Consider the following 27,294-nt stretch of genomic DNA (forward strand, 5'->3'; position numbering starts at 1 on the left):
ACCACCACAGACAAAGCTATTCGCCAAAACCAAGTGCACCCCCTGGCACTTCTGGCTAAAACCCTCTAACCCTAACCCTAAGAGTTACTTAAAAAAAAAAAAAAAAAAAAAAAAAAAAAAAAAAAAAAGGATCAAAGCAGCAAAATAAATTGCTATGTTACTACTAACATGAGTACAAAATCTGCTATTTGTATTTGAGAAAATTAAAATTTAAGTTAAAAGAATAGTTGTACATTGAATGTCTTCTCAAATCTTTATTTTTTTATGTGATGTTTTATATTCTTAAAGTTTTTAGGTTTACTTTAAATTTAAAGATTTAAGGTTTTAAAAGGAACAAGTTTTATGTTTTTAGTTGTAAAGTTTTAGGCTTTACCTTTTTTGTTCAGATAAATACGTTTTACAGTTGTTGGCTTAAATTTCAGGTTTAAAGTTTCTGTTAAGCTTTAGAAGGGAATCTTTCTGGACCATTAGCAACATTACCAGTTCCTCATGAAACTTTAAAGAAGGGTTAGGGTTAGGGTTATGCTTGATAATTTAAACCACTCATCTAGAACAAATAACTTATGAGCAGGCCATTATCAAACAGCTGAGGAGTAACAAGAGACTAAACAGAGTTACTTTCAATGTTAAATGGAAATATTGAAAATAATAAATGCTCTTCAAGTTAATTAAGGTTATCTCAACTATAACCTAAATAAGAGAAAATGTAGAACCATCAGTTATGTTCAGTGCACATCAAACAGCACATTTATCATCAGGAGCAGCCTGAACATTCAAATTCATTTATCACAGATGAAGGTCAACAAAGACAAAACTAACCAGCTGTCTCAAACCAATCTCAGATGGACAGAGTTTCCCCAGAAATCATCACAGAAACCCCCGACTGTCAAGATACCTGACTTCATGTAGCCATTTAGGCTATTTACTTGACCCTGAACCCCCCACAGACACAGAGACAGACAAAGAGACAAACGGTCTGTGTTGACTGTCATAAAACAGAGGTAGCATCCCTCACATTCCTCTCTCTGCATTAACCCTGGTTTGGCTGCACAACAAACAATCCCACCTAACTGTCTCCAGGAGTCATTTCTCTTCAGGTGGCCTTACAACATTGACTGCTGCTGGTAGATCTGTAAAAGGATCCATTAACTGATTCAGCATTACTGTACGTGTTTGGTAAGATGAAGCAACAGACCACTGACAAAGCAACAACCTGAAATGTTTGAACCTGATTCACCCAAATGTTTCAAACAGACTCATCAACACAATGTTTACAAGTCTACAAGTCTCTGTCTACACATCTGACTTCTGGGGTGACTGAACAGCTCATCTACAGAAGTAGTTCAGAGACACTGTAACCCAGCAATGTCAGAGTCCGATCTTAAGTTCTGTGTGTGGACATGTCCTGACTGAATCACCAACGCTTGGAGTGATTTTAAAGCTACAGTTGATCTACGTCACCAAATCTGTCCCTAAAACACTAAGATCATAACAGCATACCATAGTCAGCTGATTCACAACACCAGATGGATCCTTGTCTGGTTTTGGAAACTGCACAACTATGGCACACAACTCAGTAGAGTCCATAATCTGTACATGGACTAGTAGAATTAGGGTTTTTCCTTTTTCTCTAAGAACTGAATGACTGTTCTGACAGCGTGGACTTCCTCTCACACAGAGAAGAAGGGAAGGAGAAAAGCCTTGCCTTCTTATGGTACGAGTCGACTCATTTGACCTCATTCTCTGTCATGTTAACAAGTCCTGGTTCATTGAATCCTGGTTCTGATTCACCACATTAGAAAAATGTGCAAAGGTTTGGTCCAAATATCACTGATTCTGTCAGAACCTAAGATCTGAATCTGACATTACCAGGTTACTGTGTCTCTGAACTACTTCTTCAGATGTCCTGTCGACCACATCAAAGGCTAAATGTGTCAACAGTAACTTGTTGACTTGTGGACAGAGTGAAGACGTGTCTGTTGAAGCACTTGGACAAATCAAAGTAAAACATCTCAAGTCATCTGCTTTGTCAATGGTCTACAACCAAATCTCACCAAACACATCCAAACGTGGAATCAGGAAACAGCTCCTTTGCATATGTGTCAACAGCAGCAGTCAATGTTGAAAGGAAACCTGGAGAGAAAATGAGACCTGAGGACAATGCTGCCAACTCTCTGGACTGATTGATCTATGGTGAGAAAACAGGGCTGATCTTTTTGAGGCTTTATAATGAATTTAGAATCTCACATCAAGTTAATTTATCCTGCAACAGAAACTATGTTGCACAAATCAAAGCAAACACCACATTTATCAACCAGGAGCAATGACAAATGGCAGCTACCTTTAGATTAAAAGCTTTTACCAAATATGAATGATAACTGATGTGATCTGGGCATTACCTAACTTTCAGAGCACAACGTGAACAAGGAGAAAAACTACTTTAATAATCTGATGGGCTGAATATGAATGTTAGCTGGTACATAGAGCTAAAGCCTTGAACACAGAAACACAACATTGAACTTGGATGGATAATCAGGGAACAATGAAAACCCACAGCACAAATAAAAACACTGCCAGTTTCTTTAGTTTGTTACTGTAAAACACTTTTTCACTTATTAGTAGTAAACCCATTAAGAAAGAAACTGTTTGTAGCCACAGATAAAGATGAAACAAACAGAGGCAGACAGGTGTTGCTGTGAGTGATGGCAGCCAGAAAAAAGATGGATAAACAAGAGATGGAGAAAGATGAGTTCAGGCTTTGTTACAGCAAAAACACCTTCAATACACAACTGACCACAGACTGATGAGACTGACTGTTAATACAACCTTCATTTACACCACATCACTAAAACATTCCTGTCATCATTAGCTGCAGCTCCCTCAAATCGTTTACACTGGATCTCCTCCCTGTCTCACATGAACAGGGAACAAACTTGGTCATGTTGGATGAACGAGGAAATGGGTAGATCCAATCATTCTGCAGTCTCTAAATAACCTTACTATCCAAACAACAAAATATCACTAAATATTCTGATTGTGTTAAAGACATCCCTCCAACACAATTCAACAACACAAGTCATGACACGGCGGCCATGATAAGACTCATTCAATACACAACAGACAGATGTGTGAGAGATTCACAGCAGCCATGACACAACACAGAATAAAAAGTAAAAAATGAGACTTACTAGTTCGTAGATCTGCCTGGAAGACAAAAGAAAAGAAACATGTCTGAATAAAGTCGCTGACAGTTTGATCATTTCCTGACCTTCACTCTGGGGTGTGGTTTTGTAGATATAATACATAAAGACTGTTCTCGTTTAATTCTTTGAACTTCAATTTAAACATGGAAACTTGATAAAAACAGAACATTATATGCTGTGAAAAAACAGCCTGACAGGAACCAACACACCTGACAGCAATGACATCAATGCTAATGCTAAGCTAACTCATGGCTAACTCAGCTCCTTTACAGGCATCACTCACCAAGTTTTACAGGACCAGGTTCTCCAGGAGTCTTTTCCTCTTTTCCCTTTTTCCCCTTTTTTTTGGGGGGGGGGGGGGGGGGGGGGAGAGAGAGACCATCAGGCGCAAAATTGAATGAGAATCCACACTGAGTTTGTCTGAGAACAGACTCATTAAATCCAGGTTGTGTCCTGACATCAGTCTGCTCCTCCATTTGTTAGTTTGTGTTTTAATGAAAACTTATTCCTCCTCTGAAACTCACACAGTAACCAGCAGCTCCCAGTAAAATCACTGTTTGTCAGTGGAGTCTGGTAGCGATATATAGAGATATTTGACGTTAAACTTGTTAATAAAAAGCTCTGTCTCTGTAGGAATCCTGTCCATGATGTTGAAGAACAGTCTGAGTGTCAGAGACACAAACAGCTTTAGTGGACGGATACTCAGGTGGATGAAATAACAGCAGCTGTTACCTGCAGAGGCCTCTCTCTACATGTTTGACCATCTCAGCAGTTTCACAGTTTACTGATCAATAACGTGATTGAATTCATTAACCACCACACCCTGTCACTTTATATTCACTTTAGACAAACGCATCAGTTTAGATTCTGTGGCTCCTCAACTCTGACTTTAACCACACTGAGCAGCTTGAAAACGCTCTTTGACTTAAATTGGAGTGAAAATGACTTTCCCGCGCGTTTCCTCCTGAATTGAATCCAGTCTGAACTAATGAGTGTTTCCAGCTCAGTGAGTTAATCCTGTGTGTAACCGACCACATACTCCGACTGTTCCTCTGTTAAATTTTGTCAACCTGAATTTAAACAACACGACATTACAACACACCGCAGCACAGATACACACCTGACTCTAAACAAGCACAACGAGCCCGACACGCGCCCACACACCTGACGGCAGCGCCATGATCTAGCTGATAGACATCACTCATTTGTCCAGGTGTGTTTCCAGCTCCTTCTGTTGTTGGACCGATCGTCCCGGTGTCTCTGAACCAGTTTCTCTATTCAGACCCGCCATCACGCAACCTGCACTGACCGTTAAGCGCGCAAAGGTGTGCAATTTACGGCGTCTGATGTCACTCTTAAAGCTGGAGTGCGCATGCGGTGATGCATTCAAGGACCACGGGAGGGTCGGAAAAACCAAAACTTTCCTCTAACAGAAATATTTGGTGAAACTCAGAGAGAATCAGATTTATTTACTTCAAAATTTTCTCAGATGTGTATTTTCTGTAAACAGCTTTGTAAACTGACTCTAACCTTTCCTCCTCATTGGTTGTCCTTTCATAGACTCACTGATCTGAGTGTAAAATAATATTCTTCTCCAGTTTGTCTTTTAGATTTCTGGTACAGAAACTCGGTGCTTTTCCTGTGTTTATAGAACTGGAACTTTTTCTGCAGGCTCAGTCCTGGGTTCTTAACAGGTTCACAATAAATCACATTATCCCTCACTGTCTCATTGATATTAATGTCTGGATGTTGTCAGGTTCTGCTTTCTGGACCAAATCACATCTTTTACATTTTTCAACAGAACCCAGTTTACTCAACTTCTACATCAAACATGGTTTCCAGAAACCCAGCTGACATTTTGATTCCCAGTTCAGAAACACCAAACACTACAGATGAACAGGATAAAAACTTTAACATATATCACCATGAAATGTCCCCACCTGATTACTGACATTAAGACAATTATTTTTTATATTTCAAGTTTTCTGAAATTTCATGTTTACATATGTTAATTGAGTATTATCTAATTAAACAAGCACTAATTTATATAAAGAAATGAGAACATTAAAAAGGCAGGTTTAAACTTCTTGTTTCATTTTGTTGACAGAGCCAGAAGTTTTTACAGAGGATTTTTAATCTCTTTTATGACTTTATAAATCAGAGCAACAGCCATAAAACAATTAATTTTCATCATACAGGAATAAAAAGTTGTATAAATCACGCTGTGAATAAAATATGAACAAACCCCTCAGTATACGCCTTCAGAATATAAGTAAGAATACAACCTGAAATTTTGATGTATATAAGAACTCAAGTGGAAATCAGTCTGCTGTGTCTCATCTCATCATTCAGCAGCTTGAACATATCAACATACATAAACTTTACCTGAACAATCTTTATGATATTATAAGGTTTACTCTCTAAAGTGCCTTGAGATAATGTATGGTATTATTCACTGTTATTTAAATAAAATTGAATTGAAAAATTGTTCACACTCATTTCAAATTAATTTTATTTCTGATAAAAAACACAGATGTGACAGTAAATAATTCATGACAAATTAACGTACACTCTGTATTTGAGTTTGTAAGACAGACAGTCTTTGCTGAGGAACACTGAAGATACGATCTATAATCCATAATAACACACTCAGCTAATGGAAAGGATTTCAGCAGGTAGTGTGGTTATCAGTTATGACTAACACCCAACAACATGTTCAGTCCACGTGCAACCAAAAGATGCAGCTTGTACAGTCCTGTACTATTGTCTGGTAAAGTAGAGAAGAGGAAACTAATGATCTGTTCATTTCACTGTTTTTACCAGTGAAATTAAACCAAACCAGCCTCAACACACATCTGATAGAAGTGACCCTGCAGACACATGAGCTGAGAGGGAGAGTCCATCTCTATAACGGTGCCTCGGTCCATCACCATGACCCTGACAACACAGAGAGAAAAAAGACCAGTCAGACAAGTCAGAAAGACAAGTCAGAAGTCTGTCTCCACAGAGAATTGTGACAGAGAAAAATAAACTTTGATGGAGCTCAGTAAAAACATCTGCTATCCTAAGAATGACTTACTGTATAAACTCGGGGATCAGTTCCCTTTAAATCCACAAAGTCCCTCGTGGATTTTTACAGTGCTGAACTCACCTGCTGCAGGTATTTCATGAGACATCAACTTTAGATTGTGAATAGTCTAATGACAGAACATTTCTGTTGATAGTTCTGCCTGACACTAGATTACTGATAAGACTCTACTGTTAATATCATCCTATATAGTCCTGCATAGACCTCAATATGCAGGAAATGAAATCTACACACATCTGACAACAAGAAAAAGGAATAAATTCAAGTGAAGACTGGACATAAATAACTGACCCTAAACAATGACATGACAGCTGCAGGTGTGATCCTGCTGACAGCACAGGTGCTACCTGCTGTAGTCCATGATGGTGTTGAGGCGGTGCGCAATGGTGAGGACTGTACAATCATCAAACTGAGTACGAATGGTGGACTGGATCAGCTGGTCTGTCTCCAAGTCAACAGCTGCTGTGGCTTCATCCAGAACCAAGATCCTGGTCTTCCTCAGCAGAGCTCTGGCCAAACACAGCAGCTGTCGCTGACCGAGACTACAGAAAACACATCGGAGCTTCATGACTTCTGATCTCTAACTCTTAACCTGAAGCAGCTCCTACAACATGTTCTCCACAAAGTTTCATCCATCCATTATCCGGTCACAGGGGATTGGAGCAAATATTATGTTTCATGGTATGATCAATATATCTGCTCAGCAATCATAATGACATCTGATCCACCCTAACCCTAACCCATGATCAGCTCCTCCTGCACAGCAAAATCAAGATTTTCAGTGTTAGAGTTGAAAGTAAAAATATAGAGTAATTTCAATTCTTGTTAAATTCTAATTCAACTACAAGATAGCTAATCCTCAGACAGTGTCAGTGTTGATACAGACAGTTAAATGACATACTCTGCTAACAACTCTACAGAGTTGATTTCACTAGATAGCCATTGTTATTGCCAGAGGTCCAACGTATCAGTTTTTTCCAGCATGGAAGTGGGAGACCAGCCAGCTATTGTCCTTATTTTTGACTGGACATGACCAGAAAACACTCCAATTGTGACCAGGAGCATTGATGTGTGTACATCTAATCTTAAATTACCTACCCAGTACTATTTATTGTAGCTGGTGGTTTATGCTAAATACCCTGGTTGCTTACATAGCATAAGCTAATCAACTCGTCATGTACCGCCTAATTAATTGAAAAGAATAAACCTCTATCACATGTGTTGCTAAGTGAATTAATGGATCTAGTAACATTTTGCTCATGGGGAAAATAGCAGTTAGCAGTCTACTGGTCCCTTACGGCAACAGAACTGTGAGGTAACAAACCCGGGCTTTTCTGTGTGGAGTTTGCATGTTCTCTCTGTTCTTTCCAGGTTCTCCAGCTTCCTCCCACAGCCCAAACACATGGAGGTTAACTGGTGACTCTAAATTGCCCATAGGTGTGAATTACAATGTGAATGGTTGTTTGTCTCTATGTGTTGGTCCTGTGATGGACTGGCGATCTGTACAGGGTGTACCCCGCCTCTCGCCCAATGACAGATGGGATAGGCTCCAGCCTCCCCACGACCCTTAATGGATAAGCAGTATAGATAATGGATGGATGGTACTTTTAAAATACAGATCAACTCTACAAAGAGTTAAATATTGAGTTCAATTTTACACCCTCTACAGTGTTAATACAGCAGTGACTCTGTTCAGCGTTAGAAAGAATATATGGATAGTGTTGACTTGTGACACACACACACTAGTGTTGTATAAATTTAACACTCACCTGTGTTGAGTACTGTGAAATTTTAACTATTGAGAGAGTTGCTGCAACTCTGTCATAGTGTGAAGTATTTAACACTTCCAGAAGTGTAGCTTTAACTTTATGTAGTGTGGACCAATATAGACACTTTCAAAGTGTTGAATTTAACTGAATAGGTGTTCAATTAACACTGCTGATTTTGCTGTGTGCCTGATAACTCACCTGTACTGTCACTGCACACCTGTACTTATCAGGGTTAGGGTTAGGACTTCCATATGCTGATTCTCCCAATGAAAAATCTCACAACACATGTGGTGTGATGTTTAGTCAGTAGGTTTGATAGTATTGTAAAGCCTTTATTATCAGCAGACTGAGCTGTGTGAAGTCTGATACATGTCCTGAGGACATATTGTGGTGCGTTCATGTTCCACATTACCTCCTGGTGTTGGGTAATAATTATAAATCACTCCCTGGGATTGATCAAATAAATGTGCTGTAGGTGAGTCTACCTGAGGTTCTCTCCTCCTTCACAGCACTGATGGTTTAGTTTTTGTGGCAGTGCTGACACGAAGCTGCCGAGGTGAGCCAGATCCAGGGCTTTCCACAGGTCCTCATCTGAAAAGGCATCGAAGGGGTCTAGGTTCATCCTCAGAGAACCAGAAAACAGCACCGGGTCCTAGACATGAAAGGTCAGCGGTCACTTTAAAGCCTTTCACTGGTACAATAAAACAAACAAAACACAGAACAGTCCACGTCATTAGTCAACTGGACACCTGGCCACAGCATTCACCTGTCCATCAGCCATGATGGTGAAACTAAGTTCTAAATATAAAACTAGATGAATGTTTGTGTCCATTGATACCTGCTGAGAGTTGGATTAACTGTGAGATGGTGTCTGTTCATTCAGTAAAATGTGTTTATTTAGCACTGACAGATTTTTAATGAAATCTTGCTTCCTACTGCACATGTTCATGACACTGTCTGTGTAAAGTACTCACTGCATACTGTAATAACTGTATTAAGTACACAATGCATAGTGTCAGTATGTAAAGAGAAGTGCACTACATGTACTGTAATATTTGGAGTACTGACCTGAGGAATGATGGTGATTCTGGATCTGAGATCATGAAGGCCGATCTGAGCAATGTTGATCCCATCTATAAAAATCTGTCCCTTTGCTGCCTCCAGGATCCTGAACATTCCCAAAGCAAGAGAAGATTTTCCAGCTCCTGTTCTTCCAACAATCCCCACCTTAAAATTCAGAAATTTCATCAATAAATAGTCAAAAGAAAACCAGTATTTATTACTGTCATAAAACTGTAACTGACTACAGTAGAAGTATTAATTTTAATGCTTTTCTTTTTTGTTTTTAACTCTGAGTGTTTATTTCATTCCTGACATATTTCTGTTGCTTTGTGATGGCTAATAGTTTTTATGACTCTGATCTCTGCTGACCTTCTCTCTGTTCTGGATGTTGATGGAAATGTCCTTTAAGGCCCAGTCTAGACCTTTACGGTACTGCAATCCATAATCCTCAAACTGGATGGTTCCTATGGTCGGCCAGGCAGCTGGCAGCACACTGCCCTCCAGGATCCACGGTGCCTGGGGAGACACATCAGGTCAGGGGGCGTGTATGATCAACACAATCAAACACATCAATGAGAAAAACTAAAGACACTGTAGAAAGTCAATAATAAAACATTTCCCTCAGCTTTAGTTAAGTAAACATTGTTACCAGTTTGTGAGGCCTCATTGATCAAAACGTGAGAAGATCTACTGTTGTGCAAAGAACTGTCCGTACAAACAAGAAAATGTGTATTTAACACACAATTTCACACACTGAGCAGTGATAAATGTTCTATATTCACCTTGTCAAATATGGAGAACCACAGCAGCCTAGGAGTCGTATTATGTATAATTACTTCACAGATGAGATTAAGACACTGTGATATTAAAAAAGCACCTGTAACATCTTAAGAGCAGGCATGAGGGAGAAATTCTGTTTTGTTCAGATGTTGGACTGTGAATCACAGATAATAGTTTCCATGTAAACCCTGTCCTGCTGTAAAGCAGCAAACCTCTTTGGGTGTGTTGTCATACTCTTTCACTCGCTCCACCGACACAATGTTGTTCTCCACGTCAGTCCAGGATCGAACGATCCAGCTCAGGATTCCTGTCACCTGCAGAACCACAAACATAGATGTTTCTGTGATCAAAGCTTTTATTTGTTTGTCTTTCAGGAGTAAAATCCAGACCAGGCCCTTCACTCCTCCCTTTCTCTCCACTTCCTGCCTCTCTTCACTGTTTCTATCTGATAAAACAGAATCAACTCCTTCTTTTTGGTCTGGGCCAAAAACTAATTCTGCATCATCTGTCTCACCTGCTCTGACATGGTTTTAAGTTTTTAGACAAGAAAAGTCAGAATGTGGTGTTCAGGGTCTTTCCCGAGGCTGATACACATTAAACCTGTATCGTTTGATAGTTCTGCCTGTAGCTGCAGATATTTAGTGTCACCCTCCAGATGTCCAGTGACTGATACAGTTTCAGATATTTTCAGGTATATTGATGTAATCAGTTTGCATGACCCTAAACAAACTATAAAACCTGGAGAGAGTGTGTAACTGCCAATCCCACGATGCCAGGACTTAGTTCATCCCGACCTCGCACCGACAAGATGGCTGCAGCCAAGACCAGTAGATTCCCCAAAAACTCCAGATTCACTGCCAGCCACCTGACAGATACAAAATAATCTCTTTAAAATACAGTTAAATATCAGAAATATTTTTATGTTGAACACAGAACAAATGCTAACACTTCTATTAAAGCATATTTGATGTAGTTTATATAAACCTGGTGGCAACGAAGCGAGGGAAGTATGCTTCCTGGTTGCTGTCGATGCGACAGTTGGCTTGCAGGACAAAGCGCTGCTGTTCGCCGAAGGCTCGGATGACGGCGGCGCCCTGCACCGTCTCATTGAAGTGGCTGTAGATCGGCGAGCGACTCACTGCCTCCAGCCGTCGTAGCTGACACGACGAGGCCACATAGAAACTCTGGAGACCAAAGGTACAGAAAATCATGTAGAAAGAGTTCAGCTCACAGAACCTGACATTCAAGAGACAACTTTACCTGTATGAAGATGTAGACACAGGTGAGTGGGAGGAGCACCAGCCCTGTGAAAGGCGTGGCCAACAACACAATGATGCAGACCTCCAGGAGCTTGAACAGGTAGCCCAGCATCATCTTCAACCCATCAGGAATCATGCAGTCGATGGCGTCGATCTCTTTGGAGAAGCGATTTAGGAGGTTTCCGCTGGGTGTCACCTCAAAAAAAGACATGGTTGAATGCAGCACACTGTGGAGAAGATCAGCGTGAAGGTGATGTGACGCTACAAGCCCAGCCAGAGCGATGGCGAGCGTCGTCCCAAACATGGCCGCCCCTGAAACACAGATGATGAAGTAACCAGGATATTTAGCTCCTGTATATTTGAATGTAAATCATTTTGGACAAAAATGTCTGAAAATCAAATGTAATGACATCACAGAGCTGACATTTTAGCAGTTTATCACTGACACAGTCACACATAGACAGCATCCATCCATCCATTATCTATACTCGAAGTAGGCCTCGAACCCAGAACTTTCTTGCTGTGAGGAAACAGTTTCACTACCACTGACACCACTGTGCTGCCCCATTGATTAACTATCTATTGATCGATAGATATCTTCTAATCAATTCAATGCAGCTTCTGTTGTCATGGACACAGACATTTACATTGTCAAAACAAGTGTGAGACAAACTGACAAAAAAAACAATGTACAACAACAGAAGAATTGTGATTAAAATGTTAGAAATATAAATATTCACAAATAAGTAATGTGATGGAATTTTTGCATGCTTTGTAGTAACAATGATTTCATCTTATACTTGATGTAATTAGTTTGTAGCCTTAGTTGTACTTGTACTACAAGAATGACCTGGTGAATCTACTGTCATATTCCACCGTAAATACCTTCCTGAAGAGGAAGATGGCAGGTGGTATCTTCATCATCACAGGAGATTACATCCAGTTGCAAATTTCGGAGATTGGTCACTGCCTTTTATCGTACCCCAATTGTTTTTTTCAGCTGTAGAGGAATGTTCTGTGAAGGTTCATTCAGAGGGCCAGAAGTATATCACAAACTATAAAAAGGAGGTGAAGCTTTTGGTCAGGGGGCACACCTCTGAACTGCTTACTGCCGTGTGGTTCTGTGTGTTGTTTCCTCTCTATAGAGATTAAAAATTTTGGTGCATGCTACCTTTCCAGTCTTGTTTTTTGACTCTCCACAAGCAGACCGAGAAATTTCCATAACAGTAAAAAAAAAAACAACTAATAAAATAGAAAAAAATAAACTTGGTTACAAAGATAAAAATACAGAGAAGTGAAAATGTGTGTGTGTATATATATATATATATATATATATCCTCCATCACCCTCCCCTCCTCACCCTGAGTAAAGCCAAGTGCTGCAAACACACTCAGTTTCAGTACATGGTTTCCCATGGTGCCATTTACTGGCGTCTCGTCAGCCCAGATGCTCAGCCAGTAGTTGTAGGCCAGCGAGGCCGCCTGCTGGAAGGCACAGAGGAAGATGATGGTCATAATGAAGGTGAGGCCGATGGTCCTGAAGTATTCTCTGTACATCTTCAGCTTCACCTGACAACAGAAGAAGAGCCCTGTTAATCCAACACACTGAATCTCAGCAAAAACAAACAGACAAACAAGAAAAACTAAACTTTGTTTAGTTCAAAGTTTCTTCAGCTCAATTTAGATTTTTCAGTGTTTGCTCTTTTTTTGTCTCTTTGTCTTTTTATTGTGCTCTTACTACAGCTGATGTGACTATGTGGGGGATGTTTGACTGCTCTGTGATAGGAAATGATATTTAATACAAACATTATTGATATAGATGAAAAGAAGAACCCACCCTCCCTGTTTGAGCCTCATCAGCCTCCGTCAGTTTACCAACATTCTCAACATCTAAATCCTGATCAACAGCCTCCATCAGCTGAACACTGGCACTGCTCATGTCACAGCTGGAATGCACACACAAACAGAAACACACACATATATTAACACTGTGATAACAGTGGTTATGAATATCTTATGATGTTAAGTTTGATCAGAGTCTGAACTACTGATAAAACATCAGCGTCACTCAAACAGATTATCGTGTTTTTACATTCTTTGGTAATTTTTTATTTAATTTGAATTTATTTTGAAATATCTGTTTGTATTTTTACCCAATCAGCTGCTCCTGAGAGAGATCGATAGAGAAATCAGTCATACTGAGACGAGACACCGACTTCCTGCTGCCTACACACACAAATACACAGAGAAAATACAGACACACAAAGTCTCAAAGATGGCTTCTATCCTCTGCTTCCTTGGTTCTTGTAGTTTTATTCTGCTATTTCTCTCATTTCTTACTCTTGTCTCGGAGAGTGGCACTCTCTCTGCGCTGGTTTCCACTGAAGGTTTGGATTAATTTGGCAAAGGCCCCCTTTCTGTCCATCAGCTCCATGTAGGAGCCCATCTCAGAGATCTGACCCTCCTCCATCACCAGGACCAGGTCTGCCTTAGACAAGAAATTGAGGCCATGAGTAACCAGCACCCGAGTCTGAAAAAAAAAAACACAACACACATTACAAAGTTGAAACAAGGGTTCAAACAAGACTTCGTTCAGGACCAACAGTGGGCAGATCCACCTGAACCAGGTGTCTCCTGCTCCACAGAAGAAGACATTCAGGATTTTATGGATCAGAGGGTGGTACACTCCTCAGAGAGGATTATACCTCCTCTTTAGTCCAAGGAGGAAGGAAGCGTAGGGGAGTTTCTACCTCAACCATGTAAAGTTTCATCTTTCCCTTTTCTAGCTAGTAGTCCAAGTACGCTGTCTCCTGCCTTACCCATTCACATTTGGAAATGATGAGGTTCAATCTAGAGTTCTAGGTCTTTCTAAACTTGACCTCAGATGCTGGACATGGTCCGGCATGTGTTTGTGAAAATCAACATATTGTGAAGGTAGGATGCTTTTGAAGAACCACACGTCCAACAAGCTCCTGAGCAGCACAGGGGCCCCTCAAGGAACTGTCCTGTCCCCTTTCCTCTTCACGATTTACACATCAGACTTCCGGTACAACTCAGACACCTGCTTTTTTCAGAAGTTTTCTGATGACTCAGTGGTTGTCAGTTGTATCAGAGGAAGACATGAGGAGGAGTACAGGGGCATGATCGCAGACTTTGTGGACTGGTGCAACCTCAATCACCTCCAGCTGAATATCTCCAAAACAAAGGAAATGGTGATTGATTTCCGTAAGAAGAGATCCACTCCGGCTCCTGTCACCATCAGAGGCACGGAGGTGGAGGTTGTTTCCAGCCACAGTTACCTGGGAGTGCAGATGGACAACAAGCTGGACTGGTCCAGCCAAATGGAGGTGGTGTACAAAAAGGGGCAAAGTAGACTGCACTTTCTGAGAAAGTTAAAATCCTTGAACATCTGCAGACATCTTCTGTGCATCTTTTACCAGTCTGTGGTGGCCAGTGCACTCTTCCTTGGTGTGGTGTGATGGGGGGAGGGGACTCTAGGGACAGAAATAGACTGAACAAACTGATTAAAAGAGCAAGCTCCGCCATTGGGGCTGAGTTGGATTCAGTTCAGCAGGTGGCTGAGATAAGGATGCTCAGGAAACCGAAGAGCATCCTGGACAATAATTCTCATTGGCTACACGACCTTAAGGTGTTTGGGGAGAGCACCCTCAGCCACAGACTGATACCTCCTCAGTGCAGGACTGAACGTAGCAGGTAGCAGGTAGTCCTTCGTGCCAGCAGTCATCAGGCTTTTTAATATCCAATAACCTGGAGTAGCAATATTAATGGTGCAATATGTGCAATATTGTCGACAGATATCAGCACACGAGAAATATCCTGTGTATTGCTAGATACAGCAATACAATGTTAATAGTGTAATATTCTGTAATTTTCTGTATATTTTATAAATCACTTATGAATTCATATTGCTAAATTATATACTCAGCAAAAAACATCCTGACTAGAAATATTTCCGATAGTACAGTAGATAAATTCAAGGAAATGATTCCCACTAACTTTCCTTTTTGATAAAGCTATAGGCCTAGACTGCCGGGAGATCTCCCATGATGCACTGAGCTTCTCTCTCTCTCTCTCTCTCTCTCTCTCTCTCTCTCTCTCTCTCTCTCTCTCTCTCTTTCTCTCTCCATGTGTATGGATTCATATCCCATAAATACATGTTACTAACTCAGTATCTTCCCTTTCCTATAGTATTGTGCTCTCCCGTCTCTCTCTCCTCTTCTGTCTCTTTCTGCAGGTATTTATGCGTCTGGAGGTGTAGAATCTGATCTGTGATGACAAGTCTCCTGCTGCTCCTACAACTCCACTCAACACCTGCTGCTAGAATTAGAAACTATTTATTCTGCTATTAGTTTTATTGCCACGTCAGCAGTTAATACATTAATTATTACTATTATCATTACTATTACTGTATTATTGGCATCACCTTATATCTTATATGGAACCCATGTTATGCTATGTTCTTCTCTCGCTATCCCCCCTTCCTCCCCATCACAGCGAACAAGAAGGATCCAGCATGATGTGCAAAACACTGTTTAAAGTCTACCTGATGACTCAAGAGGCACTTGCTGGAATCCCTTAAACACGTTGAGAGTCAAAATGCACATGGTGGACCCCATCTTCTTGAGCAAGTTGTCAGGTTATGCATCAACCGTTGATATAGAATTAAGTGTACTGGACGGAACCATTTGTCTCTAAGACGATGACTGGCCTTCACCCCTCAGAGATGTATGACTTAATCAGTACTAACACCACCATGGTCTCCACCCTCTGCAAAAGTTTTCCAACCAGATGCAGTGGAATATAATGGGGATGTTGGAGGATTGGCTGGTCATCCTTCAGGTGAATATCATGCTCTGGATGTTGTTCTGTCTGATCTAACAGTGAATACTAATGGTGTTTCCTGGAAGACCTGAAGGAGTTGTGAGGCGTGTTTAGGCCACAGCAGCTTGTTGTTGGAGGAAGGACAGAGAAAAAGCACTTTTTGGTCTGACTGGACATCTCTGCATTGTGCCAGCTGCTCATAACAAGTCTGTGTGTCCTCTGGGCCTCCCACAGGATCACCTGCTCAAACACCTCCTCACAACCAGCCCATTTATTACTTTGTTGCTTATGGAGAAGCTGCATCAGCCTGAAAGTAAAAATGATCCAGACTGCACAGCCTCACCTTGTCTTTGAGGAGTCCTCTTGGTCCAATCACTCGATCAAAAATGTGTTGTCCCACATGAGCATCAACAGCTGACAGCGGGTCATCCAACAAGTACACATCTGACTTCCTGTAGACGGCCCGAGCCAGACTCACCCTCTGTTTCTGACCTCCAGACAGGTTCAGACCCTGCAGTCAGTAAATGCATAATCAGTTTACCATAAGAACTATATCAAGTCAAACAGGTAACTATGAACAGTCAGAGGATCAGATGAGCCTTGTTGGAGACAGACCCTTACCCCTGAGGGGATGAGGGTTCAGGTTCCTGTTGACAGGTTCCTGCAGCCAAACCTTAACTTTTAGTGGATGGTGTGGGAGTTAGCCAGTGCTGGTACCTTCTCCCCAATCTCGGTGCTATCTCCAGCAGGCAATAAGTCCAGGTCTGGCAGCAGAGCGCAGGCCTCCAGCACACGATGGTACCAGCTCTCCTTCCTCTCCCCACCAAACAAAATGTTGTCCTTCAGAGAGGCGTTCTGGATCCAGGCCTGCTGGGGGACGTAGCCCACTGAACCCTGGACCCCCATAGTCAACATAATCTTCATTAGTGTTACTTATCAACAGTTGTCAATAACTTTTTTTTATGGCTGCTAATACTGCTAGCATAGCTTAACAGAGCTAGACTGATATTTTGGTCTGACTCTGATGTTACAATTAGTTTTTGCGTAACAGCAAATGTAATGTTGTGTCCATAAAGGTGTTATATGTGACTCACTCATTACATTATACCCAGTAAAAAAAACTTGATAAATGCTGAATAGCATATAAATGTTAATGATCAATTATGAATATAACATTATAAATAAAAACCTCCAGGGTTTAAAAATTAAGAAACAAGAAATAATAAACGATAAATAAAAGACGTTACGTTGATGGAGACAAAGCCACGCCTCCTCTCCATCTCTCCCAACATGGCTGACAGGAGAGATGACTTCCCTGAGCCAATGTGGCCGACCACAGCCACCAGAGAACCCGTTCTCACTTTCACATTGATCCTCTGCAGACAGGGAGAATCATCATGGGACCAGGAAAACAACCCGCCTTCAATGACAACACTGTCTCCATCTGGGGGCAAAACATGAGGAAACATGACATTTGTTCCACAACATGTTTTGACATAGTTGTGGTGGTTCTGTTTTGTTTCTATTTGTTTAAACAAGTTTCCACTACACAGTTCACCACGTGGGTAAACATGGGAAAACATGGGGAGAAATATTTTTCTACATATAACACAATTACACATGAGGAAAGAGGGAGCTGTGTGGGTTCACCATATCTACCATTACTACACATTTTTATGTGGTCAAACATGGCTCCAACACATGGTTCCACACTGTTCTATGTGTCTCTAACATATAGTTCTATGTGGTTCCACCATGTTTCCACAGTTATATATAATTTCTCATTGCTCTGTATGTTTCCACATGGCTATAAATTGAGCAACATGGTACTACTTGGTAGATCATTAGATTGCCGTGTCACTACATTTCTGTATTAATCACAAGATTTCTTTAAGTTAATCAAAAACAATAAAAGGACAAATAGTCAAAATACACTCCAAACAGGGTTTTTTTTTTTTTTTTTTTTTTTTTTAAAAAGGCAAATCTGTTTTCTCTGTCAGTCTGGAGCTAAGCTAACAGTTTTTCACTGCTTCCAGGCTTTGTGCTAAGCTAGGGTAACAATTTCTGTGCTGGGCACAGACACAGATTTCTGTCGTCAGGAGTGTACAGGTGTGTGTGATGTCACACCTGTGCTATGAGGAAGTCTCTCCACGTTGTCAGATTTAAGTTCATCTTGACACAGGAAGTTTGTCAGACGTCTGAGCGAGACGACGGCCTGGTTACAGCGGAAAAGAAAAATAACAGAAATATTAAAAACAGATAAATGATCTGACAACAGACATTAAAACAGGTAACTGGTTTCTGATTGGTGTATGAAGATAACATCCTGTTTGTAGAAGCTGCACTCAAATGTATGACTTTCGGTCAAATTTCAATGGTCTTCATTCATTGGCTGAGAAGCCAACACCTACTTACACTGTCTAACCAATAAATATCCAGACTGATCTGAGGGAACATCTGCTAGTCAATCAGAGCTAGCAGTACTTTCAGGTGAGTTACGTCCACCTGTACTGTGTTTTTCTATTTGACTAAGAAACGATTTCCTCCACAGGCCTCTAAGTGGACAATGAAGATTTAAGAGTGAACACTGATTGGTGGATGTTGAAGCTAGGGTGTCTCTTATTGGCTGGGACATGCCTGCATGGTGGTGCTCATGGCGAACGGAAGCTGACTCAGAGGAGTTTTCAGGATGTTGATGAGAGCAACAGAAACAAAGATTTTCTGAGCATCCAGAACGTTCTGCTCATCAATCAACACGTAGACTCCAAACACTGACAGGGCGATCTGAGGTGACAGGGAAGAAAAAAAACATCTGCAAGTTCAGAGAGACCTGAAACAACAAACTCTGTGACCAACCCTGAGGCATCCTAAACCCCTCAGAGTTCTGGGGTCACATGTCAGATTCAGGTCACCTGGCCGGGCAGGTGTGATACTCACCAGGAAGGAGGAGGAGTTGAATGAAGCCAGAGAGACAGAGTAAAGGATCTGAGATTTCTTCAGAGCATTCAGTTCTCCGTCTCTCTGGACACCAACTCGTCTCAGGAAAGCTTCCTCCCAGGCATAAAACTTGAGAATTTTCACACCACTCAGGATCTCATTCATAAGTTTGATCCGACCATCCATAAACTTCATCTGAACCTCCTGATAAAGAACAGCAGCAGATAGGAGAGGTGATGATCGGATTATAACTCACTGGCAAAAGAAATATTCAACTCACAAAACAAAACAACAAACTCCATTTTCTCTGAAACAGTTTCCTCACCTGCAGTTTGCTTCTCATTTTAGCAATAAGTCCATTCAGGGGGAAGATGAAAACAACAGCAGTGATCCCAGCGAGAGCAGGAGGACCGAGGAGCTGTCAGTCAATCAATCAATCAATCAATCACACAGAGATGAATCTATGTACCTTTCTCTCAGTTGATTTCCTGCCCTGAAACAGGAAATCTGGGCTTTTCTTAAATGTTTTTGTTGATCAGGAACTAAAAGAATCACCAACATAATGATTGTGTTTCATCAACTGCTTCAGGTGTGATGGAGACCAAAGCGGTGACAGTTGTCACCTGTACAGGTGACCATGTGTTTGTTTGTGATGATGTCAGGTTGTTGGTTTACCTGCCACAGGAAGTAGAAGCAGAGTGCGATCTCGATGGGAGCGATCCAGACACTGTTAAAATAAACCACAAAGTCCATCAGCTTCTGGGTGTCGGCTGAAACCAGGTTAACGATTTCTCCCAAAGTGAAGTGACGCCGAGCTGAACTGCTCATCAGCAAACTCTGAGGATTCAATCCAGAAAACTTTATTAACAACTTTATTCACCATCACAACACCGACGATCTGAGATCAGTCTGAGAGAGTCTGAGGTTTACTGATGACTTTCAACTGAGTCTCTGTCTGTCTGTCTGTCTGCCTGTCTGTCTGACCATCTGTTACTTGTCTGTCTGTCTGTCTGTCTGTCTGTGTGTGTTACCTGTCTCTCTCTCTCTGTGTTACCTGTCTCTTTCTCTCTCTCTGAGTAGAAGGAGTGAGTGTGCTGAGCAGTCGGTGAGAGTTGTTGGAGTGTGTGTTTCTATCTTTTCTTTCTTTCATTCAGAATGTCCACACCAGGGACATTCTGAATGCATGGAGTAAAAGACTAAGGGCAGAGGAACAAGAAATGCTGCAGGATTTGAAAGCTAAAAATCAAAAATCTTTCTCTCTGTTACCTGTCCCTCTTTCTCTGTGTTACCTGTTTCTCTCTCTGTTTGTAAACTGTCTCTCTCTCTGTTACCTTCCTGTAGACAAGGCCTGTCACGGCTGTCTTCAGCCTCATTCCTACAGTGAAACAGTGGAACATGAACTGATGATGGAGGACGGACTGGAGACAGGAGAGCAGGAAGAGCAGAGAGGCGAACAGGTAGCCTTTCCACGTCGCAGCGTCTTTATCCCGCATGAAGCCGAGGAGTGCGCTGACAACAACAAACAAACAAACAACTACATACACTATAAAACAACTATGAAATGAGCTTCACATACAACAACAATAAACAACAATATATACTAGGAACAATAACAAAGACATAAACTATTAATAAAGTTTTTTCTTCCCATCTCCAAAATAACGTGAATAACAGCTGACTAATGAAGGTCCATGAATCGAATGCCCTGCAGATGTTGTCACGTTTCTGACTTCAATAGATAAAACTAAAGAAAAGAAGGTTCTGGGTCAGAACTCCTTCTCCCTGTTCCTGTGTGGGTTTGCTCCAGGTTCTCCGGTTCCTCCCACAGTCCAGAGAAATGCAGGTTAACTGGCGACTCTAAATTACCTGTAGGTGTGAATGTGAGTGTCACAACTCACGCAGATCAGCAGTATAGATAATGAATGGATTACCATCCATTCAGGCATTTAAACTGCTTGATAATCTTACATACAGAAGATTAAACCTGTTAAAACCTGAAAAACCTGTCAAGATAAATTCTGGGAAAATATTCTCAGACTGGCTAAATGTTCACACTTGATAAAGCCAGCCAATTTCACTGAGACATCAGTAAACATATCTCTGACTCACCTGAGCACCTGTGGCACAGCAAACATGAAGGCGTCATGGAAGAGGAGACACAGTATCCCACACAGGAAGTACGGTCCAAAGCTCTGCCCCAGAGCATGTATGAGGATGAATCTATAGCCCCGCCCTTTCCTGTCCTTCTTCAACAGGTGAGTTTTTTCTGTTGGTCCAGCTGAACCAACTGTCCAGGACCAGGACCTGGACCAAGACTGGGACAGTCCAGAACCTGCAGGCTCCTCTCTGCAGAACATCAAAACCAGTACACAGGTATGGTGAAGCCTGGGGGCGTGGCCACTATTCACCTGTACAATCAACAAGTCTTTACATCTGAAACCCCAAAGTGTTCAACATGAAAGAAAAAAACCCTCATGCAATCAATAATCTACTGAATTAATATTGTATTGGAAATAATGTTTGTACAGTTTGGTCATTGGCAGAGGCCGTTCCACAGGTTCCACAGGATGAATCTTCAGGACGGACAGACAGGAAGTAGCTGTCATGAGTAGATAATCAGTTTGGACAATCTGGACAATATTATAAAGACAGCAACTACCTGAGTCACAACCACGAAGACCAGGGCTTTGGTCCAATTGTCAAAATAATCTTTCCCAGCCATCACCAAGGACTCAGCTGGAGTGTGACATCACTGTAACATCACTGTTACATCACAACATATATCTGACTTTATTTTAAATATTAAAAATAAAAGATTCGCAGGCAAATTGTGGAAAGAAAGCCTGTCCCGTATACATAGCTGTTCTATCAATTCTAGATCTAAACTAATTCAATTTAAAATCATACACAGATTATACTACTAAAAAACTAAACTCAGCAAATTGTTTGATTCAGTGTCTCCTATGTGTGATAGATGTGGCACTGCTGAATGATCACTGTCGCATTTATTCTGGCAATGTCCAATATTGAGTAATTATTTGTGTGATATATTCAATTGGTTTTCTAACCAATATGGAATAAACATTCAACCAGACTGTAAACTGGCAATATCTGGCTCCTCTGACCACGGCCCTCTCTTCCCATCAAAAACAGGCCCTTAAAACAGGCATGTTGGCAGTTTAAAAATATATGTTTAAAATACTTTTAAATGGTAAATCCCCACTGCCCCCCTGCTTTAAGAGATGGCTCAATTAAATGCTCTTAATTATCAAGATAGAACAGATTTGTAAATCCTACTCATAAAGTCACTTCCAGACAGTATGGAAGCCTTTTTTAGTGTCGTGCAATGAAACCTAATTGTACAATTTACAATCTTACCTGACGCGTTGTACTTTATTTTTGTGTAAACTCTGCCCTACTCTGTACATTGATTGATTTTCTGGTAGTCCCCCCTCTCATATGTTTGAGTTCAGTTTTGCTTGTCTGTTTGTTTATTTTTTCTTAGTTAGCACCCAGGGCCTTCTTGATGAAAGGGACAGTCTCCCATTATACTAACATTGCTTTTGACTGATAAAGTTGGACTGATGCTGGGAGCTGTGTGTGTCCCCTGTTTCTCTTTTTATCTTCTTCTCTGCCACTGAGTAGTGCATCAGCACTGGGTGCTTTATGTCCAACATGTGTATGTTTGTTTTACTGTAAAAAAGTAAAAATAAATAATATTTAATAATTAAAAAAATAAAACATTCATACTGCAGCTGTTTCTGGGACTCAGTCCAGAACTTCTCTAAATCTGTCATGATCCGGATCGATGAGTCCTGGTCCCGCAGAGACCACAGATCTACAGCCTGCAGGGGGCACCGGTAACCCTGGAGCACCAAGCTGACAGGAGGACAAAACATGTCACTGTGAATGATGCTGCAGTTTAACGTGCTGATTCCTTCTGAACCTGAGTCATTCTCTTGACATTTCATTCATATTTTCAACATGAAGCCATAAAAATAAACTACGTCTCTTTATGATTTCATTTGTCCTGTTCTCACAGAAAACAACTCAGGTGTGTCTGTGATATTTATCTTCATAAAAGAAACAGTTGCATTACACTGAAAGCCAAACAGCATGACACTGTCTTTCAGAATAAAAGCCTATCACCGGTTGAACACAGAAGTTAAATCTCTTCTTTGTCAAACTGAGTTAAAGGTTAAACAGCTGTTGTCTCTATGACAACCATCCAGTTGTTGTCATTGATACAAGCATGCTAATAATAGATGATAACAATAATATTGCTGCTGATGTTTGGTGAGTTTGTACCTGCTGAACCAGAAGAAGAAAAACTTTGAAAGAAATGAGGCGTCTTCCTCTGGACATTGTTTCTAATAAGAGGAAAATGTTTTAGTTACAGAAAGTTGGTTTTAACAAACAACAGTTTGATCAGATCAGTTAAAATAAGATTTATGAAATGAAATTATTCTTTCAGCTCAGTTTCAGTTCAGTTTACAGAGAAATTTAAAATTAAAGTTTGCAGTTTAAAAAAATCAGCACAATACAGTACATCAGCTGATAGCAGTTACCTGGACATAAACATGTTTGTTACCTGGACGTATACATGTTTGTTACCTGAATGTAGATGTGTTTGTTACCTGGACTTAAGCGTGTTTGTTACCTGGACGTAAGTGTGTTTGTCAGAGTGTGGTCGGTGGTCTGAGAAGCAGCTGAGGACCAGTTCAATGAGTTGGATGGAAAAACAGATGAAGAACGCCACAAAACGAATAGCATCAGATGAAAAACCCTGAAACAGCAGAGAGCAGAGGTTAAAGGTTAAGGGTCAGGGGTCAAAGGTCAGGCTCACTCTCTGTTTGGTTTTGTTCAGGAGGAGAAAATAAACAGGAAAAAAATGCAATGTCAAAGAATAAAAAGACAGAAGAACTCAATCATTCATTTTCACAGTCAGTAGAGAAAAACCTTCTGTTGTTTCCAGGAAACCTTCAGTGTAATTAGCAGCTACATATGAACTTTCTAAGAAATAATGAACATGAGTGTTCACAGAAGAAAGTAAATTTAGAGACATGTTGACAGAGCTGTGAAATACTGCACCTAAAAGACAAACTGAAAGGATCTTTCTGTCTAATTGGACACATTTACACACATATCATCATGTGATATGATTTCTGAATAAATGCATGAGGACTTTGGTTCCTCACAATAAACCAGAACTTCTGTAACTCAGAAACAGAAATAGACACAAAAGAGAAAAAGTCAAAGTCAAGTCGACAATAGAAAGTCAGGCTGAAGATAAAAAAAAGTAAAAAAAAGTTCAGGAATTATTCTGAAGTTATTCTGAGTATTTCTGTTCTCTTGTCTGATGATGAACAAACAAGTGATGCAGATAAAAAGGCAAAGTAACGTCAGACTGAGAGAGTAGGGTTCATTTCTGAACCTCGTGATCCATTCTCCACCACAGTAGAAAATTTATTAATTATAAATAATAAATCACTGATACCTGATCAATAATCTGCTCAATGTCGACCTTCAAAGGAACAACAGAGCAAATAACCAAAAGAGTCCAGAAGAGAAAGAGGAGGACGGACGAACGACTGCCCTTCATCCTCTCTACCTGGATTATAACAACAGCCAGAACCTGAGGAGGAGGAGGAGAGAGAAGAAGGAGAGGAGGGAGAGAGGACAGAGAGAGGAGAGAAAGAGAGGAGGGAGAGAGGAGAGAGAGAGAGGAGAGAGAGAGAGGAGGAGTGTATTAAACAGCAAATGAGAAACAGATTTGGTGTGGTTGGTTGGCTGATTGATGACTGATTGATTGATCCTGAGGAACCACTGGTGGATTTGACTTGTTGCCTTTGGAAACCAGTACCAGTATGAAGAATCATGACGTACCAGAGTGAAGCTCCGGATCAGTGGACCCAGCAGGATCAGCAGGTGGTTCTGGATCTCCTCATTCTTCTTCACCACAAAGTAAAACATCTCCAGGAGACCGAAGGAGGCCAGACTGAGACCGAGGAGCTGTAACAGAGACCACAGAGAGCCAGGGGGGTCCACGGAGACCAATGAGACAAGAGAGACTCAAGTTAGACCCCAAAGTTCCAGGTCAGACGACAGACAAGAGAGACCAGGATTAGACTACATGCCAGGTTTAGTGGGTGACCTGTGAATCCTGATCCCAGACCAGTTTTTTCTTACCGTCTTGCTGCAGCAGAGTTTGGACAGTGGGATGACGCCTCGATGGGGGCGGAGCTGCAGGTAGAGCAGGTAAAGAGGAGAACAGGTCCACAGGTAAACACAGGGGAACCACACCAGGACAGTGTGCTGAAAACACTGAGTCAGGTCCGGCCTGGAGGTATACCAGGTGAGGTTCCAGTCCTGAAACCAGAAAACACAGTGTTCACACCTCACAGTTAAAGACTGATCTGATGATTTATGGAGCATGTTACCCAAAAGTCCTGGTCACCTGTGACTGGAGGTTTGAAGTAAAGACGTTCAAACACATCAGTTTATCTCTAAACATACATGTGAATTTATCAGCCAAGACCAAAACCTTCACACATTAGGTGAATCTCTTCCACACCTGGAGTCTTGATGCTGAGGAGCTTCTTTACTACCTCACAAACCAGGGATCTGGTTGATCAATCCAACTCTGCCTCTTCTACAGAGGATGTGTTGGTCGGGTTTAAGAGTTCTTTAAATTGTCTGACAAATTCCCCAGCCCGGATCAGCAGATCTCCCCTGCTGACAGTCTGAACTAAGCCCTAGTTTCCCTTCCTGAGGGAAACTGTTTCTTTCAGGCCAACCAAAAGTATTTCTCCTCTTCAAACACCTCCTTCACCCCTGCAACCCCCACAGCTTCTGGGCCAGCCAAACCCAAAGACCTTCTTCTTCAGCATGTGCACTTATGAAGCATCCAACACTCAAACATGGTGTTTGTAATGGCCAATCCACGACTAGCACAGAGGTCTAACAACAAAACAACACTCAGGTTCAGATCAGTCAGATTATTCCTCACATCCATGCATTCAAACCTCCCATCAGAACTCCATGGTGGTTAATCTTTCTAGGATCCCACCCACAGTCTCCAAGAGGCCTGGATACTTAACAATCAGCTTTCTCTCGATGCCCTATACTGGCATAGAGGCGACACCCTCTGTCCAGGGAGAACTCAATCACAGCAGCCGGGGGCTGGTGACTAAGTGCACACCAAGTACACAGGAGAATCACCATTAACTTTTTTCAGGCTGTGGCCAACCAAACTCTATAGTTAAAGGTTCAGCCACTGGACACCCTTCAATTCATCATGAGACACCCTTCCATGGATAGATGCCACTAAAAACACAGCTTGTAGCACCAAAGGACAAAATCATTAATCAATTTTAAACAGATCTTTAATGTGAAACTCACCCAGAGAGGATCTAGACCGTTCACACTGCACAGATCCTCCATTTAAACACGTCCTCTTCTACTGTCTGCTGCTTCTTCCTCTTCTTCTTTGGTGAAATTCAGCTGCTGCTCTGAGTTTCGGTCAGAAACAAGCTCACTGTCTGGACCTCTCTCTCAGCTCTAACTGATATCAGTGACTGTTGCCTGGGCTCAGCGCTTTTGACTGGAGGGTGTTGGGGGGTGGGGGGGCTGATTTGCCCTAAACATCCTTGTTACATCTGACTTTTCTAATTAAAATAGTGTGTAAATGATTCAGTGTTTGAGGTATGTTGAAGTGGTAAAAGCAGGACTGAGGTGGAACAAAGCAGTAATCACACAGAGTCTCTAAATTCAACACAAGTCTGTGAATCTTGTTTCCTGAAAGCTCTTAAACCTGCAGCAGTGACAGTTTCAGAGTTTTTCTGTCTGACTTTGACAGTAAACACCAGGTGTCAGGACTGAGTGTCCTCATCAACAACAACAACAGGACATCTGGATCAGTGATTAGCTGCAACATCAAATTCAGTTTTTCCCTCCTTTATCACTGAGGGTCATGTTTACTGAGAAAACCTAATTTCAAACATTTAATGTAGTGAAATTAAAAATCTGAATCACAATCAACTGTTTGTGTACATTGAGTTTTTAATGTCAAAGTTAGTTTAGTTGGTTTATGCTTGTATGTGTGATATCAGTGTACAGTATGTCCTGAGTTACTTTAAAACCACCCTGATTAATAACTCTATAATTATAGTGTAATGCAGTTGCCTATGAATCATGAGATTGCCGGTTTGAGTCCAGCAACGGACAGGTGGTTATAGTTTTTAAAAAAATAGTATTACTAATATGAATAAAGAGCGCAATAGTGTGGATGCTGGAAGCATTCACATGCATTTCCTGCAGAAAATGCAAATTATCTAGTTTCCATTGTTATGCAGA

General features: G+C 41.2%; 1 protein-coding gene across 1 annotated transcript; it reads right to left on the reverse strand.

Annotated features, from left to right (window-relative positions):
* Window positions 1-5,698: 5,698 nt before the first annotated feature.
* Window positions 5,699-26,719, reverse strand: LOC108874634 (multidrug resistance-associated protein 1). The gene is made up of 30 exons (XM_018663153.2): window positions 26,341-26,719; window positions 25,129-25,308; window positions 24,826-24,951; window positions 24,437-24,574; window positions 23,600-23,725; window positions 23,248-23,309; window positions 22,690-22,818; window positions 21,049-21,285; window positions 20,271-20,448; window positions 19,615-19,776; window positions 19,265-19,357; window positions 18,940-19,143; window positions 18,640-18,786; window positions 18,130-18,217; window positions 17,250-17,446; window positions 16,720-16,896; window positions 16,346-16,513; window positions 13,501-13,690; window positions 13,314-13,386; window positions 12,998-13,106; window positions 12,522-12,729; window positions 11,163-11,473; window positions 10,887-11,086; window positions 10,641-10,767; window positions 10,115-10,216; window positions 9,492-9,638; window positions 9,129-9,287; window positions 8,546-8,712; window positions 6,639-6,833; window positions 5,699-6,140 (listed from the first exon to the last, which is right to left on the reverse strand). The coding sequence occupies exons 1-30, from the start codon at window positions 26,380-26,382 to the stop codon at window positions 6,032-6,034; spliced, it is 4,551 nt and encodes a 1,516-aa protein (XP_018518669.1). The 5' UTR covers window positions 26,383-26,719; the 3' UTR covers window positions 5,699-6,031.
* Between the last annotated feature and the right edge of the window lie 575 nt (window positions 26,720-27,294).

This window comes from Lates calcarifer, unplaced genomic scaffold, assembly GCF_001640805.2.
Source record: "Lates calcarifer isolate ASB-BC8 unplaced genomic scaffold, TLL_Latcal_v3 _unitig_5489_quiver_634, whole genome shotgun sequence".
NCBI classification, from domain to species: Eukaryota; Metazoa; Chordata; class Actinopteri; family Centropomidae; genus Lates; species Lates calcarifer.